Source organism: Euprymna scolopes, chromosome 42, assembly GCF_053919585.1.
Source record: "Euprymna scolopes isolate OS-2025 chromosome 42, ASM5391958v1, whole genome shotgun sequence".
NCBI classification, from domain to species: Eukaryota; Metazoa; Mollusca; class Cephalopoda; order Sepiida; family Sepiolidae; genus Euprymna; species Euprymna scolopes.
The window spans coordinates 40107627-40127503 of NC_136523.1; the positions used below are offsets into that span (position 1 = coordinate 40107627).

General features: G+C 34.2%; 1 protein-coding gene across 1 annotated transcript in view; it reads right to left on the reverse strand.

Moving 5' to 3' along the window:
• LOC145267155 (uncharacterized) overlaps positions 1 to 10868 on the reverse strand; it is a 49008-nt gene extending 38140 nt beyond the window's left edge. The window contains exons 1-2 of the mRNA XM_080123202.1: positions 10833 to 10868; positions 4962 to 5141 (exon numbers count right to left, since the gene is read on the reverse strand). Of these exons, the coding sequence (XP_079979328.1) occupies positions 4962 to 5141; positions 10833 to 10868 (216 nt within the window). The remainder of the gene's footprint in view (positions 1 to 4961; positions 5142 to 10832) is intronic.
• Positions 10869 to 19877: the final 9009 nt, after the last annotated feature.

Below are 19877 nucleotides of genomic sequence, written 5' to 3' on the forward strand. Positions count from 1 at the left end.
AAGATCGCCGAAGAAAAATATGGAAGAAAATAAATCCAATTGCGGTCCGTTTAAAATGATTAAATCGTGTCACTGTGCGAATTGAATTCGACAATTGAAGAACTAAAACGACAAAACAGTAGAGGGCGCTGTTTTTTTTTGTGTATGGACGGGCGATGTTTGTTTAAAAAGTGTTCACTAAAAAAAACAAAAAAAAAAAAACAAGACAAAATAAAAAAAAAAAAAAACACAAACAATGAAAAAAAAAAACAAAAAACAAAATGGACGACATTAGTGCTCAAATCCACTGGACACAACGTAAACACGATTCCGTTTTTAAAGGATAGTCTGTTTTCCCCCAGTTTGTAAAAATATTTTTTATCGTCGATTTTGTTTTCTTGACTTAAATTTTTTCTTATTTATTTATTTATTGTATACCTACATTGTATTTGTCCATTAACGTTATGATTGGCTGGCTAAGCAAACGTCACTCTATTTAGATAATGGATTATAGCCTTTTATCTTCTACTAGCTGGACGCTCACCGTTGCCCGGTCGTACAATACACTTAAACATGCTATTGCGTAAGCATTATTATAGAATTAATCCTCTATTGAATATTATATGTCACGAGGAATAATTTAGCCGGTCGACGAATTCGCATTAAAAATAAAATAAAATAAAATAATAATAATAATAATAATAATAATAATAATAGTAGTAATAATAATAATAATAATAATAATAATAATAATAATGTCGTTTATCAAATTCCGTCTGTGTTAGTTGACAATATCACGTCAGCTGATATCTGGGCTTGACAATGAATGCCCTGGAAAAGTCACTTCTGATTAATGTGTAGTTTTAAAATATGCAAACAAAGAAATGATTTGCGGCGATTTTAAATCACACCTCTTCTTTTAACGTAAATTGATAAGAAAAAAAATCAAAATAAAATGGTGAAGTACACCCAGACTTGAACACGGGATCATTCGATCTGCAGTCGAATGCTCTACCACTGAGCTATATCTCCAGATGTCAATAATTCTGTTTTTTTTTTCCTTTTTACAGAAAAAGTGATTTGCTAAGATTTTATTATCTCCCTTGCCAGCGTAACGTAAATTATTCAACTGTAAAGATTCTTCTTTTTATCCATAAGAAAGAAAAACTATTTTTAAGATCAGATTTTTTCGATTTTTGATACTTATCGGATGAGTTTCTGTACAAAACAGAAATAAGAACACTGCCAAGCATATAAATTAATTTTGTGTGGAATCACAAGCCGTTTCGAAACCTATGAAGAAAGACATCACACGCGCGCACACACATACACACACAATGTGACGTTTATATAATAGTAGAAATTACATAAGAAACCCAAGTGAATAAACCTGACCGCCAAACGTCTGTGTGCGTGTGTGAGTTCGTTCCTTATAGATTCCGAAACGGCTGAACGGATTTTCTTTAAAATTTACAGAACTTTAGTATATAAGTTTGGGAGTGATCTTAGTTAAGTTTTGTCTCAGAATACTCCCGATAATTACCGGTAATCGATAATCGAAACCGTTATTTTAATTTATCAATCATCGGTAAAGCCATTTTTTCCATGTCGTCGCTTAGCAACAATGATAGAACAACGGGCCGCGAAAATTCTAGTGTGGGTAAGTTAATAGTGTGTTTTTATGTTTTTGCATGACATGGTCTATAGGTTCAAATTCCGCACACAAATTTCTTAATTTTCTACCATTAACTGCAAATAATTTCATAAGACGTAGAAATTTACGTGTTTTTTTTTTGTTTTTATTAACTTTTTTTGCATGACGTAGTCTGTAGGTTCAAACCCCGCACGTAAATTTCTTGATATCTTTTATGTTAGCTGGAAAGAAGTTTATTAACTGGGAAAAAGTCTATAAATACGGAGTCTGAATTAATTAAAAAAAAAATCATTTTAAAGCGTATTTTACCATAGGGCAATACCAGGCGGACTGCTTGTATATCTATGAAAGTGAGAATATGTGTATACAGGGGGACACTTCTTAACCTATATACTCAACGAATTTTTATCATTCTAAAATGCGACCGGGAGCATAAAACGCTGTTGAAGTGCAAAGACAGTTTATGAGTGTGTAGACATCTTTTTGGGACTTGCTCAGACATTTACACACAAACATGTACACACACACAATGCTCATAGACATTTACACACACATGTCTACAACACACACACACATGTCTACAACACACACACACATGTCTACAACACACACACATGTCTACAACACACACACATGTCTACAACACACACACATGTCTACAACACACACACACATACATGTCTACAACACACACACACATGTCTACAACACACACACATGTCTACAACACACACACACATGTCTACAACACACACACACATGTCTACAACACACACACACGCACACATGTCTACAACACACACACATGTCTATAACACACACACACACACACACACACACACACACACACACACACACACACACATATATATATATACATGCAACTTGATGTATGCCAACTATGGTGTCTTCTGATTAATTATTATCATTCTCTCAGATACTGTAAAAGCCTCACTCTCTTTTCCTCATATTAAGAATGGTTTTCTTATCCGCTTGTCCATTTTTAATTATCCAACTAAATGGACAGCAGAAACCGGAAGTAAAAAACATTAGACAATCTTGACTATAACGCCACAAATCAATTAAAAAAAAAATAATCACGTCTGAATATGCAAATGTAGGCAGTTAAAAATAGTAAACTAATAGACTTTGGAATTCCCTCCTCGTTTCCTGCTTCCCGGACTCTACTAAACTTTAAAAGTTTAAATGTAATGTGAATAGACATCTCACTGCTCAACTCCCCACAGTGTTCATGTAGATATTATTCCAAAATAGTAGTCCTTTACATGCAAGTTTGAAATGCGCATTGTTTGTGGTGAAAAAAAAACATGGAAAAATCTCTTTTTGATTTCCAGTTTCTGATCAACAGACTGGACCATGGTGACAACTAAGATATAGTTCCTTCTGATTAATGATTATTTTTTTCTCAGCAAACGTGAAAAACGTCCCGCCTTTCCTAATGTTAATAATGAATAGTCAAACTTGACTATGAACCTTAGAAAGGAGGACACCAGGAAATTACTAATCCAACAAATTTCAGAAGATGCCCCCGATACCTCCAGACTCAAGTTCCGAAATCCCTTCCACAACTCAGTTGAGACATGGGAGGAGTAATGGAGAAACAATACTCCCAAACGAAGGAACGTGATTGAAGACCCAACTTTGCGCCTCCCAAGTTTTGCTACAAATAGTAAGAAGCAGTGGGCAGCTGCAAACCAGACCAGAAAAAGACACTGCAGGCACAAGGTGGAGACAAATAGATTCCCAATCTGCTCAAAGTGCAAGGAAAGCCCTCCCAGGACACAGACCACCTGATCCTACACTGTCCAGTCACCCATCTATCTGAAGAGAGTTTCTCAGACTGGCTAAAAAATAGCGGTATAGTGTGAAAAGGTTCTCCCGCTCAGGTCAGCAATTGACCCCTTACCTCATCGAAAACTGTGGCTCGTGATCGTCTGCCAGGAGATCTTCTCAGCGTCTCAGCTCCGGCTTGATTTGCTGAAAAGCAAATAGCTTCGCATGCACGCCAGGAAAGAATAACAAACTCCGAGATTCTAACTACGAAAAAGTTAATTTCACAAAAGTTTTTACATATATACATCGTTCAGTTCGATTACACCAGAAAATATCAAGATTCTCCCCAAATCTTATTCTTCGTTCTTACGATGGCGGTCAAGGTGAATGGAGGGGGGTGTGGCGTGTTTCTGGAGCGTGTGTTTCTCTCGAGATTTAGCTTCAATCTAATAATTTCGGTCTGGATATGTTCTCTTGTTGGTTGGTCTGGGGATCTGCTAAACCAATCAGGGTCCGGCACGTTTTCTGGGGAATTCCCAGATCCAATTTGCGTGTGTGCACCCTAACAGATCTCCTCATAGCCAGCGATTCTGGGACTAAGAATTGACTAAGCTTTCACACGACCCCAAAGGTCAAACCCTGTCAATATTTTCTGCTCAGAAACCCAGAACGTCTGAGCCGGTGTTCCTCAGGCTACACAAGGTCATCCCCCATTTCTCTGACATTTCCTGTCATTTATTTAAGCAATAAAATATATGTTTGCTTTTTTACGATACTACTACTACTACTACTACTACTACTACTACTACTACTACTACTACTAATTTTTGATAGTAGTGATAATGCAGTACATGGTCATGAGAACATCATCTCAGGGATTACCATTCGTTTTTCTGAGGATACAGAGGACTGACAGGGCTATAGTTTAGTGGATTTGTAGTGTCCGCCTTGCTAGCAGGAAAGCCACTTCGTTACATATGAATTTAGAAAAGCAAAGACTCATGTAAATTATTTGCGGGCCAGGGGCTATTACTTGAAACATTTTTATAGCTGATATTCATAAACAATCTCCCCCCCACCACCACGGATGTAATTGTGTTGAAATGGATAACACCACACTCTAAGAAATCAAACAATTGGCTTGAGAAATTATGTGTGTTGGAGAAGGGAACTCTTAAATCTTTCTGATGGCAACCTATTTATCTAGGACAATAAAATAATTAAAATATTGCGCCTTCCAGGTTTTGCTATAAATAGTACAAAGCAGTGGGTAGCCGCAAACCGGATCAGAACAAGACCCTGCACAAATGCAGTAAACAAACACAGACAAAGAAAAATAGACTCCCCAATCTGCACAAAATTCAAGGAAGCCACCTGATCCTACACTGTTCAGTTACCCGGCTGGAAGGAGGCTATGCGACAGCCCATCTATCCGAAAACAATTTCGCAGTCCAGCTAAAAAATAAGGGTGTAAAGGTCCAACCCATACGATACTACTACGACCCTTAGGAAGATTCCGAACAAAGTGACTTACACCAACACCGCCGCAGTTATGTCCGTTGTCATCATAGTCCGGAGGGCTGTTGTATCCAAACCTCCACATGCTCGTTCGGGATGGGGGCTCAAGCAGGCGTCCGTGACCCCACACAGTCACGCAAATGCAGGCAATTAGAAATAGCAAACTTGGTATTGGAAGCATCTTCCACATAAGAATCTGCAACGACAAAAGGAAACAATATCACATATATATTACAATAGAATTATATATATATATATATATATATATATATATATATATATATATATATATATATATTGCAATAGAATTACATATATATATATATATTACAATAGAATTATATATATATTACAATAGAATTATATATATATATTACAATAGAATTATATATATATATATATATATTACAATAGAAAAATGCGAGCATAAAAAGTAATTTGGTTAAGCTTAAACATGGAAAAGTAAAGGACTAGTTGTTAAAACTTGAAAAGAAAAGGACAAGATATTCTAGTAAAAATATAATAAATTTATAACTTAAAATATTGCAGCATTAAAAATTGATTATATAATGTTAACTTATATAACAATAGAATGTGAATAAACGTTAAATATCACACACACACACACACACATATATTATAATATATATATAACTATTATATATTATATATAACTATTATGTATATATGTGTGATATTTAAAGTTAATTCATATATATATGATACTTAACGTTTATATATATATATATATATATATATATATATATATATATATATATATATATATTGGTATATTACGGCAGCATTATTAAATGCAACAGAGACACTTTGCTTTATAATTCTTTTTTTTTTTCCATTTTCCGTATAATCTTTTTTCATATTAAAATAGAAAATATTATTAAAGGTTCAATAGTCGTTACTGTCACAGGCGCTTTCGATTCGCCTACGAATCATTTTCAGGTGTTGTTATACAGTAAACCACGTTAGGTGATGGCAAGTTAAAATATATAAAGTCAATGAGAAATCTATTAAAAATATAGGCCGATTAAAAATTCGGGTATTAAAATCATCAAGTTCGTGGGCACTATTGGAAAAATACGTCCATTACGCGCTACGCAAGATATGTTAACACATTGCTACTTTTCTCGAATGCAATCTTATTTTTGGTAGGGTGATGAGTTCTAATGTATGACGCTTCAAGAATTTGTAATTTTTTAATATTATTTTGACGTTGTATAATTTTTGTTTTGTCGACGAGTACCTTTCTTAGATTGGAGGGGAACAGTTGTGTTCTTTTATCAAATATTGCTATATAGCACTAGTATTGTTTAAATACATGGTGATTCGCCGAGACAATATATATATATATATATATATATATATATATATATATATATATATATATATATATATATACTAGCATTTCAGCCCGGCGTTGCCCGGGTGTTTGGAGGTGTATGTTGAGCAAAAAAATGCAAAAAAAAAAAAAAACAAACAAAAAAAACGGTCAATTTTTTAAAACTTTGATCCCTATTATGACCCCTTAACATTTATTGTTTTGGGTTCTAATCAAGTTATTAAGTTAGATCCATGCCCAAGGAACCTATATCTAAAATTTCAAGTGTTTAGACCAAAAATTGTCAGAGGAGTTTGGTAGAGTTCTCAAAGGTCAAATCGTTGAACTTTGACCCCTTAACAGCCAAATTTCTGTCCGAAAAAAAAAACGGATTACAAAGATTTCCCCAAATCTCAGTACCCTGTATATCAAATTTCGAGTATGTAGACTGAAAATTGACAGAGTTATTGCGTAGGAAAATGTACACAGACACACACAGACACGTTCACTTTTATACATAAATATCAAGTTTTCTCAGTTCATCATTTATTACCTTACAAAAGGTATTAATTAAAATATTGTTTCATATTGCGACTAAAAAGTCTGACAAATTATGTAATTGCTGCATATTTAGTCACGTACTCATCGGATGTTTACCATAAAAGAAAACTTATAAAAACACTGTGTTGAACTACTTGCATGAAACCTACACACTCTGTCGGTCCTTGTCAGTTACGTAGATTATGGTCAACTGATAAAACTTGATATTTGCAACTTGGAGAATTAATATACTACGCTATAATTGCTCTAAAACCCAATATATATATATATATATATATATATATATATATATATATATATATATATATATATATATATAAAAGTAAAATTGTCTGTGTGTGTGTCTCTGTGCGTACATTTCCCTACCAAACTATTCTGTCAATTTTCAGTCGACAGACTGCAGATTTTACACGAGAGGTATTGAGATTTAGGACAATCTTTTTAATTGGGTTTCGGCCAGAAATTTGTCTGTCAAGAACCCAAAGTTCAACGATTGGACCTTTGAAACTCTACTAAACTCCTCCGACAATTTTTGGTCTAAACATTTGAAATTTTAGATGTAGGTTATTTGGACATGGATCAAACTTTTAATTTGATTTTAGCCCTAAACAATAAAGGTTAAGGCGTCAAACTTGGGGGTCAAAGTTAAAAAAATTTGACCTCTACGGTCTCTACCAAATTACTCAGCCAATTTTTGACCTAAACATTTAAAATTTTACATAAAGTGTATTCAGACATAGAGCAAGCTTTTTAATCTGTTCTTGGCCGGAAGTTTGGCTGCTAAGGAGTAAAAATTCAAAGGATTTGACGTTTGCGATCTCTAGCAACCTAATTAGTCAATTTTGGGTCTAAACATTTGAAATTTTACATAAAGGGTATTCAGACATTCAGCAAGCTTTTTAATCAGTTTTTGAGCAAAATTTTGGCTGCCAACAGTTAAAAGTTGAAAGAGTTGACTTTTGGGGACTCTACAAAACTCCTCCGCCAATTTTGTGTCTTGAAATTTAAGATGTAAGTTACTTGGACATGAGTCAATCTTTTCAATACATATGCATATATATAAAAAAATCATTGTAAAACACTTTATTTATAAGAAGAATTCGTTAATCCATTACTATTGGTATATACAAGTCGAGTACGTTTCAAGTAAATGATTAATATATATATATATATATATATATATATATTAGTCCTCGCGCGAAAGACGAGGACACAAAATGTTTTAAATAATAATAATAATAGAATAACAATAACAAAGACTTTCACTGGCGAGGACTACTATTGACCGTAACTAGTTATACAGTCCTTTTGAAAATTTCATCTCTATTTTTCTCGTTATGTACTGAATATTTGTTATGTAAACCTATATGAAATATGTTCCTTATTAAATTTTAAAGATTTTCTATTCTGAAAGAAGTTTTAAAAAATTTAATCTAAAAATGTTATTTTAAAGTTAAAAAAAAAAATCAGATTTTCTCATTATTCAGACGTGTGTTACAAAGAGGGGAGTTGCAAAAAATGAGTTGGGGTGTTAGGAGAAATACAAACTGAAACAGAGAGAATATTCAGACCTGTAATAATACAAAGAGGGGGTTGCAAAAATGAGTTGTGATGTGAGGAGAAATACAAACTGAAATAGAGAGAAGGAGAGTTTTAAAATATAATCTTAAAAAGATAAAATACAAGTTAGAAAAGCATTTCATCCAAATTGAATCAAAAAATTACCTTGGATTTATTTTATATAATGTACATTTTGTTGCAATTAAAAAACATTATCTTTCATCTAGTAATTAATGATATAGATATAAATTTTCAATGCTTTTTTTTAAATGCAACAGAATGTATCTTACATAAAATAAATCCAAGGTAATTTTTTGATTCAATTTAAATTAAATTTTTATACCTTACTTTGTAAAATTGATAAAAGTTCACTTTGAAGATAAATAAATTTCAAATTGGATTTTTTACCTTTATTTTTAAAGCCTATAGTAAAAACATTTTGTTTAACAATTTTCATGTCTTGGATGAAATCCTTTTCTAACTTGTATATATATATATATATATATATATATATATATATATATATATATATATATATATATATATATATATATATATATATATTATGATATGACCGCCTTTGGGAGTGGTAAGGCTCCTCACTAGGAGAGACTTTGTAAAGCTGGTAATTAAGCTGATATTATATATTAAGCACATTCATGATTTTTTTTACAAACGTTAAAAAATTTCACATTGTGTAGCAATGTACTGAAACAATTATAAAAATATTTGTTTTTATTTTGGATGATGCAGGGCATCCGAAGAGAGATTTTTCTAACAAAATGAAAGTATAATTTTTAGCAATAGGTATCTAGGAAAAGGCCACTACATATGTTATAAATTCCAAATTTTCACAACCTGGCAAATACTGGTACACGCTAGCAAATTTAGATTTGCAATTACAGCATATGATTCTAATTTTTTCCTTTGCTCTTTATTCTAACACTACACTAAGTTTACTGTTTTATTTCGCTACAGTTGATATTGTGTAGAACAATAAGAAAATCATAGTGAACAATGCATTCAACAAAATTTCACACACATTTCTAGATACCTATATCTAATAAGTTCAAAAGAAAGGAGACACTTAGGGAGGTATTTTGGTGGTCAAGTCACTAAATAGAGATTAGCTGGTTTCCCGGCATAGCCCAGGATGTAATAAAGATTGACTGAAATACATGTTCTAGCTGGTTTTTAGGCGTTGCCAGGGATGTAATATAGACACATTATGTTGTATATTACCTGTTCTCTTCTCCCTAAAGTAAAACCATTTCATATACATGCTGTAAATTACCTATGCTAGGGATAAAACATGAACAATACCAGTCCTAGGGTAGATAAAACAAATAATACATAGAGATGAAAGATTCCTCTCCCCTAAGAATAAAACATATGTTCAATATCTGCTTTTGTTTTTTCATTGTTTATACGGTCCCGAGCAACGCCGGGCAGCCCTGCTATTAACTATTAAACATTATTGGGTGTATATGGAGTCTCATACATGCATACATATATATGTATTAATATAAACGAATATATTGCTTTTCTTTTATTGAGCACTCTTAATAACCTCTTTAAATTCATGAAATGTCTCTATTTAATACATATAACTTGGTGTGTATATATGTGTGTGTGTATATGGATACGCGTGTATATAGGTGTATATGTGTGTATGCATGGTATAGATGGATATATATGGGCATGTGAGTGCTATATATATATATATATATATGCATATATATATATGTATATACGTATATACTTGTATTTGTGAGTCTCTATATGCTTATATCTGCGCTTAGGTGTATGTATGACAGATAGATATACAGCTTATTATATAAATAGTAAGATTCAGCCACGTTTGGACAACCTCACACTCATCCCCGCATATGCATCAAGTCCCTCCGAGATAAGAATAGCTAATTAACCACAGTATTTAAAGCATTCACTCAAACACCGATTCCAACCCAACGAATAGCAAAGTCTACTTATCCATAGATCGCCCCCAAACAGAAATATATACGTTTTAAATAAATTTAATTAAACCAGATCACACTACGATAACAAGCGTAATAAAATGTATCTCAGTAAATCAAGTTACTTTTAAAGATACTCCCATAATTAAAAACACGCAATCTTTAACCCACTTAAATAAATAATCCCCCAAGCATTTTAAAACTTTTAGACCATGACTCGTCTCCATTTCCAATTCACCTACTCACCCACCTACACATCAAAAACAGCACATCCACCCCATCTCATACACACTCCCAATCAAAAAATCACAAGAATGTACATTTCCCATTTGAACCTAAAATTAAGAGGTCAACACATTTTACCGAATACTAACATACAATTCCCCCCCCCCGAAGGAATTCCATTAAGCACATGCCTCCTAGCTCAAATCAACCCTCCCTCTTCTCCCCTTACCCTCTCGATCTCACCCCATCCTCCTCGTTCCTTCATCTAAAAGGCTTAATTCACCCCTCTCACCAAGAAAGCTGACCAATAGTTCACCAAGTATCAATCTCATATTAGAAGCTATTCGTCCAACACATCGCTTCTAAAAATCATCGCTCGGAATATTTTGCTACCCAAACCGTTGATTTCCGAGGTCCACTGCACCATAGACATGCATATATAATTCCATCACCCATGGGAATATATGGAATGGATGGGTATATCCATTCAATATCTGATATACTGTGCTAACACCAAAAAAGAATATGGAATACATATAGCAAAACGCATTCAACACACCAACGAATACGGCCGCCCTTTCGGAATATCAACAAGGAGCAAGCATGCATCTTTGTTATATGGGATTACTGCCTTCTCCCCTGGACCAATATTCTTCCTACTTGGAAATAAAACCCCGGAGGACATTATACTCCTTCCGATAATGGACTGCCCAGGTTGTATAAAATTTCCTCCTCCAATAATTATTTTCATATAACTATCATTCACCACCCAAAACCAAAAACTACTTTCAATATTTGTGCTAAAAAGCAAAATACGTGCCTTTTCACAGCTGAACATTTTGCTAACCGCATTTCATTTCCTCTGATGATATGATCCATTATTGAAAATCCATGGATTAAGGAAACTAATATAACCCCTTCTATATATTCCTTTTGTCAAACAATGAATTGTTAACTCGAATATATGTGTCTATATTTTGATTTTCAGAATTTAATTTTAACAACTAAATTTATATATTGCTCTATTCTTAAATATTGAGCTTTTCCTTTTTGGCTAGGATCACCCTGAAAGTATTACCTCTAGTAGGGATGATTGGAAAAATACAACGAACAACAATAATGAAAACAGCTCAAATATTAAAGAAAACCCTGGTATGTGGAAACTAACACACAAGAGCAACAAGTGCGGGCCAGACAAACTGATGCAGAGGCAAAACATCAAACACTACATGGAACCAAAAACACTGAAACTGTATATCTATACCTTCATTGCCACATCGCTGCCCCCCTCTAAAGAGTTTCCGCCGCCGCCGCCGACGACGACGACAACAACAACAACAACAACGACGACGACAACAACAATAATAATAATAATAATAATGATTCCTTGGGTATCAGATACAACATCACCGTACTGCAGAAGTCAGTTCTGCTTAGCTCAGCAAGCATCTTACGCTAAGTGCTTTCCATCTAATTGATCTTTGACTATCCTCGCTAGATTCGGTGTAAAAGCCCGCTTTTAAGGAAAAAAAACAGGTGTAAAACATCATAATACTGTGAAGTTAATGGAGGAGGAGGAGAAGGAGGAGAAGGAGGAGGAGGAGGAACAAAAACAAAAACAGCATAATATTGGTGTTCTAAATTTGTTACATGTTAAAGGGCTGCCCCCTTTTCATGTAAGTAAAAAAAATAGGGAATTATGTAAATGTAAATATGAAATAGGATAGTCAACGATTCGAACTTGCGAAGCTAGATTTGGAATTGAAAATTCAAATCATAAGTTAAAATAAATACAGAATGTTATTGAAATAAGGAATTGCAATTGTTTAGCTTACATATCTGTATATGGGAAAGGAATGTAATAATGAAATTTGTTTCTGTTAAGGAATTTAATCGTCAATTGAAATTGTAAACATATTTTGTAAAAATGTTATTTGAAAAATAGGTTACTGAACTCGGGGTCATGTCAAGTTTGGCAACGAGACGCATGTCATCCAACGTGCTTTATGAGCACATGTTTAATCATGCGATGACGTGACGAGTTCTCAATATAAGTAGAGTTTTTAGACGCAGTCTGTGAGTCTGGGAGAAGAGTCGGAGAGAAGAAGAGAGGTTCAGATCGATTCTCCGTTAGAATCATGACACCCTCTAGAAGTGAGAGGGTTTTAGAAATAACCATGTAAAGAAACTTTGAATTCCTCAAGCGAAATCATGGACCGGTCATGAAATAAAGGACGTCATCATCTTTGTGTATTTGCATCTTCTGTGTTCATCATTACAACGAGAAAGGAAACGTGTTATATTATATGCACAACTGTCAAAACGTAAATTTCAAACGCACTATCTCTCGGTCTATCTATCAAGATATTCATAAATTTCCTCTCATTGAATTGGTTCTCTTGTAGTAACATGTACCTGTCTATTATATATATATATATATATATATATATATATATATATATATATATATATATATATATACAGAACTGTCTCTCTCTTTATATGTACTCTGTCTCTATATTCTATATCTCACAAATATGCTATCATCTCTTACAACATGAACATCTTAAGACATATGAACAGTCAACACTAAGACTCTCCTAAGACTGTCTCTAGATATAACTCTAAGACTCTAATCTCCCACTAAGACTTTCTAATACAAACAAGAACACTAAATAAGAACTAAGAACAAATTATTGAACTAATTTTACGAAAATAATGTTTGTAATGAGGGGACTAATGTTTTCCTATAATTTTTTTTGTGTTTTCAAAAAATCTTATTTAAATTCACTTTGATCTTTTTTTGTATTTAATTTAGTCGCAAAAAAGAAAAAAAAAAACAAGGGCCGTAAATCATGAAGGGTCTTGTCTAACAAATCGGGTAATACGAAGTATAACAAAACATTTATAAAGTCATAGTAGATAAAGTTTATAGGGTCGGTGATTATAGGGGGATATTTTCAAATATTTAGATTTTTGTTTATTGAAATTTACAATTGGTTTGTTCTGCAAATATCATTTAGGGAAGATTTTATGTGGAAAGATGAGACACAAGCGTCAACGTCAGTGCACTAGTGGAAGAGCAACCTAGGGAGCCCTGTCGGCATAACTCGGTAGTAGCGCCCCAGGCGATTAGCATTAATCTTAACTCATCTCATAGTACGAAAAGGTAATGCCTTAGAAGGTGGGCCGCCTGAGGGTGTGTAACGTGGCCGTTACGCAGGAATAAACAAATATAGCGATAAAAAAAAAATCCAGGTCGACATATTTTTCTTTTTAATAAAAGTTTTTTTTTTTTTTTTTACTTACCGTTATAATTGTTTCGATACTAATGCGTTCTTAATGGGATACTCAGCATGAATAAAACACATGAACCTAAATTCTTATGGTTGCAAACAAGGAGTGTTAAGGGCGCTTAGCTCCGTTTATTTACAAATAATAAAACACCGGAAAAAACCGGCTACGCCCTCTGGTTGTAAAGAACTATAATGAGCCACATTAGGGTTAGAAAGGAAAGTGACTCTACCCAATATATTACAGACACTACTTAAAAAGTCTCTGGCTACCACATGCCCATCTAGCCTGCCTTGTGTTTCTCTTTCTTCCGACCACATGCCGGCAACCGCCGGACCATTTCTCGTCCTCGACTTTTCACGCCCATTTTGTCTCTTTCTTTTTGCCTTTTCTTCTTGCGCACACTTCCTAATTCCTCTTTTTCAACTACTGCTGCTGCCACTCTCTTCGCAAGCCAACCACACTCCACAGCTGCTGATAATTTATGACGTGCTCATATGCACTTTGTTGTGGGTCGATCATATATGAAAGTTGCTTAAGAAACCATCTCATATGATGGCTAGCTAGGAAATGAATACGGAAAGGGAGTTAAATGTAATTTTTTCTGAATGCTAAAGTTAGAGTCCAGTTTTACGTATCTGGGCAGGAGTTGTTCGAAAGATCCTATCCTGCCTCGATAGAGTTCAAAACAGACTTCGTAATCTAGTACAAATTACAACTACAAACGATAATTACGCAACTGTCCCAATGACTACAATACACACTAACCCTTATCCTCGAGTTCCCTCCGGACCTTCATATGTGGAAATTCCTTAATAAAAAAATAAAATAAAAAATAAAAAAACAACTAGATTCAATTTTTACTAGCTATATGCAAAACAAAATCTCCAGATCTAGCCGGAAAACCGCTAAATTTGGCAACACTACTCATCTATAAGAAAAAAAAATATCTGAGGACTGTTGAGTGACGACATTTTGGTACAGTCATGTCATCACGTGACCAGATTGTAAATAAAAAAACAAAACAAAAAAACAAAGCAAAACAAAACACAAAAACTAACTAAAAACAAACAAAACAAACAAAGCTAATGCCCCTGGGCGGAGGGTAATCGGTCTGTCCCAAAACGGTGTCAACAAGGGCAATTAGCTGGATTAAAAGCTGGGAAGTAATTACTACGTGGGGGGTCTGAAATTGACACACAATAGGGGTACTTTATCCTCGATGTTTTTTGTTTGTTTTTGTTTTTCGTTGCCCGTGGGGTGGGGGAATGGATGATTTAATGATAGGAGGATTTTTGTTTTTGTTTGTGATTGCAACGATTGTGTTCGTCTAGGACACAGTACGAGTGGGTGAGGGAATAATAAGTTCAAATACAAAGCACTGTAACATATAGGACTCTATTTTTTTTTCTGGGGTTCATATACTAAAGACAAAGTGGGCTCCACAGAGCTCTGGAACCCCGTAAAGGAGGCTGAAGGGTCCCAGAAGCCCTTTCTTAAAGAGGACCAAATGCTTTATATGGAAAAATCAATTGGCTGCAGATATTTAAGTATTGATCTATTTTTTTTTATACTGGAAAGAGATATGATACATAACTACAGGGGTGAAGAGTTTCAGGATGCTCCACGAAAAAGTAAAAAAATAAATAAATAAATAAATTAACAAAAAATGCAACAATTTTGATTAATCAAAAAAAAAAAGAAGTTATAAACAGTAAAATATAATAAAATCACGAACAGGAACAACCAATAAACAAGTATAAGTTAAAATTTAAAATTAATGTTTTTCATATTTATTTTAGAAATTATCTCGTTAGTTTTTTTTTTATATAGGCATAACCACTTATCAAGGCCCAGAGACCACTCGAGGATAAAGGTTAAGAGTGTACAGTAGTAAATTCAACAATATAGTAATCGTTAGTAATGGAAATTCGGTAATTTTATTAACTTAAGTGGAACGGCTCATCAAGAACTTGTTTACGTTGGACTTGAAGACAACCATATCATAGTCAGCTGGAAAGCAGGAAAACGGAAGACAATTCCACAGGCGTGCAGTTCTAAGAAAGAAGCTTTGTTCATGGAATCTACGTTTAGGTTTAGGCACAGATAAAGAGTGGGGGGAATTATTGATAGTGTTTTCAGCTAGACGAGTGTTTTTTTGTGAAAGTTTGGCGAGGGGCGGGGACCATAAATTGAAGCTCAGTCGAACACTTTCCATGAAAACAATGATAAAGCAGAGACAAACTCGCAGCATCTCTTCTGTGGATAAAGGTTGTAGGGAAAGGTTGAGAAAAGGACATCTCCTACGAGGCTACGAAGTCTATTTTGAACTCTATCAAGACAGGACAAGTCCTTTCTAGTAGCTCCTGCCCAGATGTGGCAACAGTATTCCATCCTTGGACGTACCTGGCTCTTATATAGATAGAGAATTGCATCAGCAGTGAGATATCTACTGGATCGATAGAAAGAAAATTTTTTTGAAAAACTTTTGCCCTGCTCAGGGGCTCCATGGTGTCCTGAAGTTTGGGAAACACGGCTAAAGAATATATACATATACTTTGGCTATATGGGCTTTTATAGCCAACGTGATCGACTGATGCTAACGTCACATGGTAATTTAAAACTGCGAAATGCGTTTTAATAGTTTTTAACGCAAAAAAAACAAACAAAAAACAAAAAAGAAGAAAGCAAAACGACCTTTTTTTCGCGTCTTTTGTTTTTCAGACGATTTTTTTTACCGAAATCTTCTGCATTTTACGAGGATTTGAATTAAAGAAACCAAAACAGAAGTTGTGACTAGATGTTTTTATTAAATGGGTTCATTGCGAAATTAGTTCATTTGTATAATTTAAATTAAAATTTTGGAGAAATTATTTTAATTAATTTTTTTATATATTTTTTTAAAGATTAACATTTATTTTAAAGAGTAATTCTTCCTTTTCTTTAACTTCAGAAATAAAACGAGATTGTGGGGATTGAGGAGAGTTGGCTGCGAACCGAATGTTGACACATTGACAGTCAGAGACTGAATAATAAAAAAAATACACCACCGACACAGGGCTTCCACAAGGCTTCCGGTTAAAAAAAGAAAAAAGAAAAATAATAACAAAATGATTGTGAACGAATGGGAAGCTTTGGCGCGTTTTAAAAAACCGTCGATTTCCATCGCCGCTGGGAGTCCCCAGTAAAAATATAAAAGTCCAAGATTTTACGAACCAGAAGGGAACTCAGCAGAAGGATTCGAGAAGTGAACGTACGGATGGGCTCTGTCACCAAACCTTAAGAGATGTAAAGAAGAAAAGGAGAAAGAAGACACTGAAATGGACTGAAGCGAACTCTGCTCCCGAGCACCTTCATTTACTAACCGTTGTGTAATTATTTCAAAATAACTATTTTTTTTCTTTTACGAACTAGCCTGGGTGCCTGGCGTTGCCCGGGTGTTTGTATGTGTGTGTGTTGAGCAAAAAAACAAAAACAAAAACAAAAGAAGAAAAGTTGTAGTAGGTAGGCAGGCTCAAACCCGTGACGCGAAGGCGGAAAAGAAATGGAGGTGTGGGTAAGAATGTTGGTTGAGCAAAAAAAAAAAAAAAAAGAAAAAAAAAAGGAAATTGCGAGCGCCAAAAAAAAAAAAATGGTAGTAGGCAGGCAGGTTCGAAGTCGTACCGCGGAGGAGGAAAAGAAAGTGGAAAAAAAAGTGACGCGTTAGCTGTTGCGCCCATCGCCAAACAGGAAGTGACGTAGGTTTAAATTAAGACTAGACAACCGAAAAGAGGGGATGACTGTCGAAAATATCAGCGAAAAAAGCGACCCCTCCCTGTAGAAAAGTGCCCAGTTGAGGGTGAAGGAATTAATGTTTTGGCCAAATTTTTCGATATTTGTCGTCCGAAGGGTCGATCATCAAAATAATACCGATCTCGTGGAAATCCGTCGCCTCTGTCGACAGTGTTTGAAAGACATACATGCATGCATGCATACATGCATGCATACATACATACATACATACATACATGCATACATGCATGCATACATACATGCATACATACATACATGCATGCATACATGCATACATACATACATACATGCATACATACATACATGCATACATGCATACATACATACATGCATACATACATACATACATACATACATGCATACATACATACATACATACATGCATACATACATACATACATGCATACATGCATACATACATACATACATACATGCATACATACATACATACATACATACATGCATACATACATACATACATACATACATGCATACATACATACATGCATACATACATGCATACATACATACATACATACATTTAGACAGATAGGTGAGATTTATATTATAGATTAAAATTACTGAATGCTATGCAACATAGCATTTCGCTAAATTTATTGAAAATTATTAAAACGTATTTCGTTCCTTTGCAATTTTGAATTACCACATGACGTCAGCATGTTAGCTAATCAACCTACGAAAGCCCACATAGCAATGTTTTTTAAAAATAAAAATCGCTCCAGACAAGGTATGAAGCCACTTGATGTAAATAACGTAATAAAAAGGAGAGTAACAAGTGGATCTCGCTTCCCTTTTTTTGTCCTTTAGTCCTCACATTCCATGAACGATTTTTCTGACAAAGGGGGAAGAATTGCTGTTTTCTGGGTTAGAATCTATTCCATCTAACACTTATCGTTGACAAGGTTTTAACCTTGATTTTTTTAGCTCCTTACATCAAGTGCCTTCGTGCCTTGTCTGGAGCGATTTACATTATAAGCAGTTATCGAAAATAATTAAAATAATACCTTTTAGGGGAAAACACTTTTATGTACTCACGTGTCATGTCGAAGTTAGTAACAATTAATTCATCTCATTAACACTTATCCTCGAATTACTTTTAGCCTTGTTAAATGATGACTCATTAGTATAAAAATCCTCTCATAATATTCTTCATCATTCAACTGACAATATATCCATCTCATTAACCCTTATCCTCGAGTGGATTTTAGCCTTGCTAAGTGGTTACTTATCTATCTATCTATTATTATTTATTTACATAGGCATCACCACTTATCAAGGCCAAGGGGCCACTCGAGTATAAGGGTTAAAGAGTGTACAGTAGAAATTGGACAATATAGTAACCATTAGTTACATATCCCAGTATGTTAATCTTACTCCCTCTCTCTTTCAGTCTGTTCATCTCTCTCTTTCTGTCTGTCTGTCTGTCTGTCTGTCTCTCTCTCTCTCTCTCTCTATATATATATATATATATATATATGTTATTTTGATAAAATGTATTTTTCCAATTATATTTCACTCTTTGTGTATACCAATCTATTTTGTTTAGAAGTTTAATGTATGTTTAATATAACAACACACACACACACACACACACACACACACACACACACATATATATATATATATATATATATATATATATTTCCGCCATCTTGAATCCACTTTTGTCTTTTGAAAAAGAGAGGTCCCTTTCTCTCGAAATTAATCAAAGTTCCATACCACCCACGGACTTTACATACACCGGACATACCAGCAACTTGGTTATAAATAATTATACATTGAGGTGAGGAAAGATAGACGAGTAAAGGCTAGACACTCCTCTACTCAAGCACACCCGTCTACATTTGTTTGTTTTTCTTTCTTTACTTTCATAATTCCGGTCTTTCCTCGCATTGTCTTTGGCTTAAATTTTTTTTTATATATATGCCTGTTCACATCTCTCTCTCTTCCGCTCTCTCTCTCTCTCTCTCTCTCTCTCTCTCTCTCTCTCTCTATATATATATATATATATGTATATATATATCATAGTCTGTTCACATCTCTCTCTCACACACACTATCTATCTGTCTATCTATCTATCCTAGTCTGTACATATCTCTCTCGTTCTCTGTATCTCTCCATTTATCTATCTCTCTCTCTCTCTCATTACCTCTCTTTCTTTCTCTCT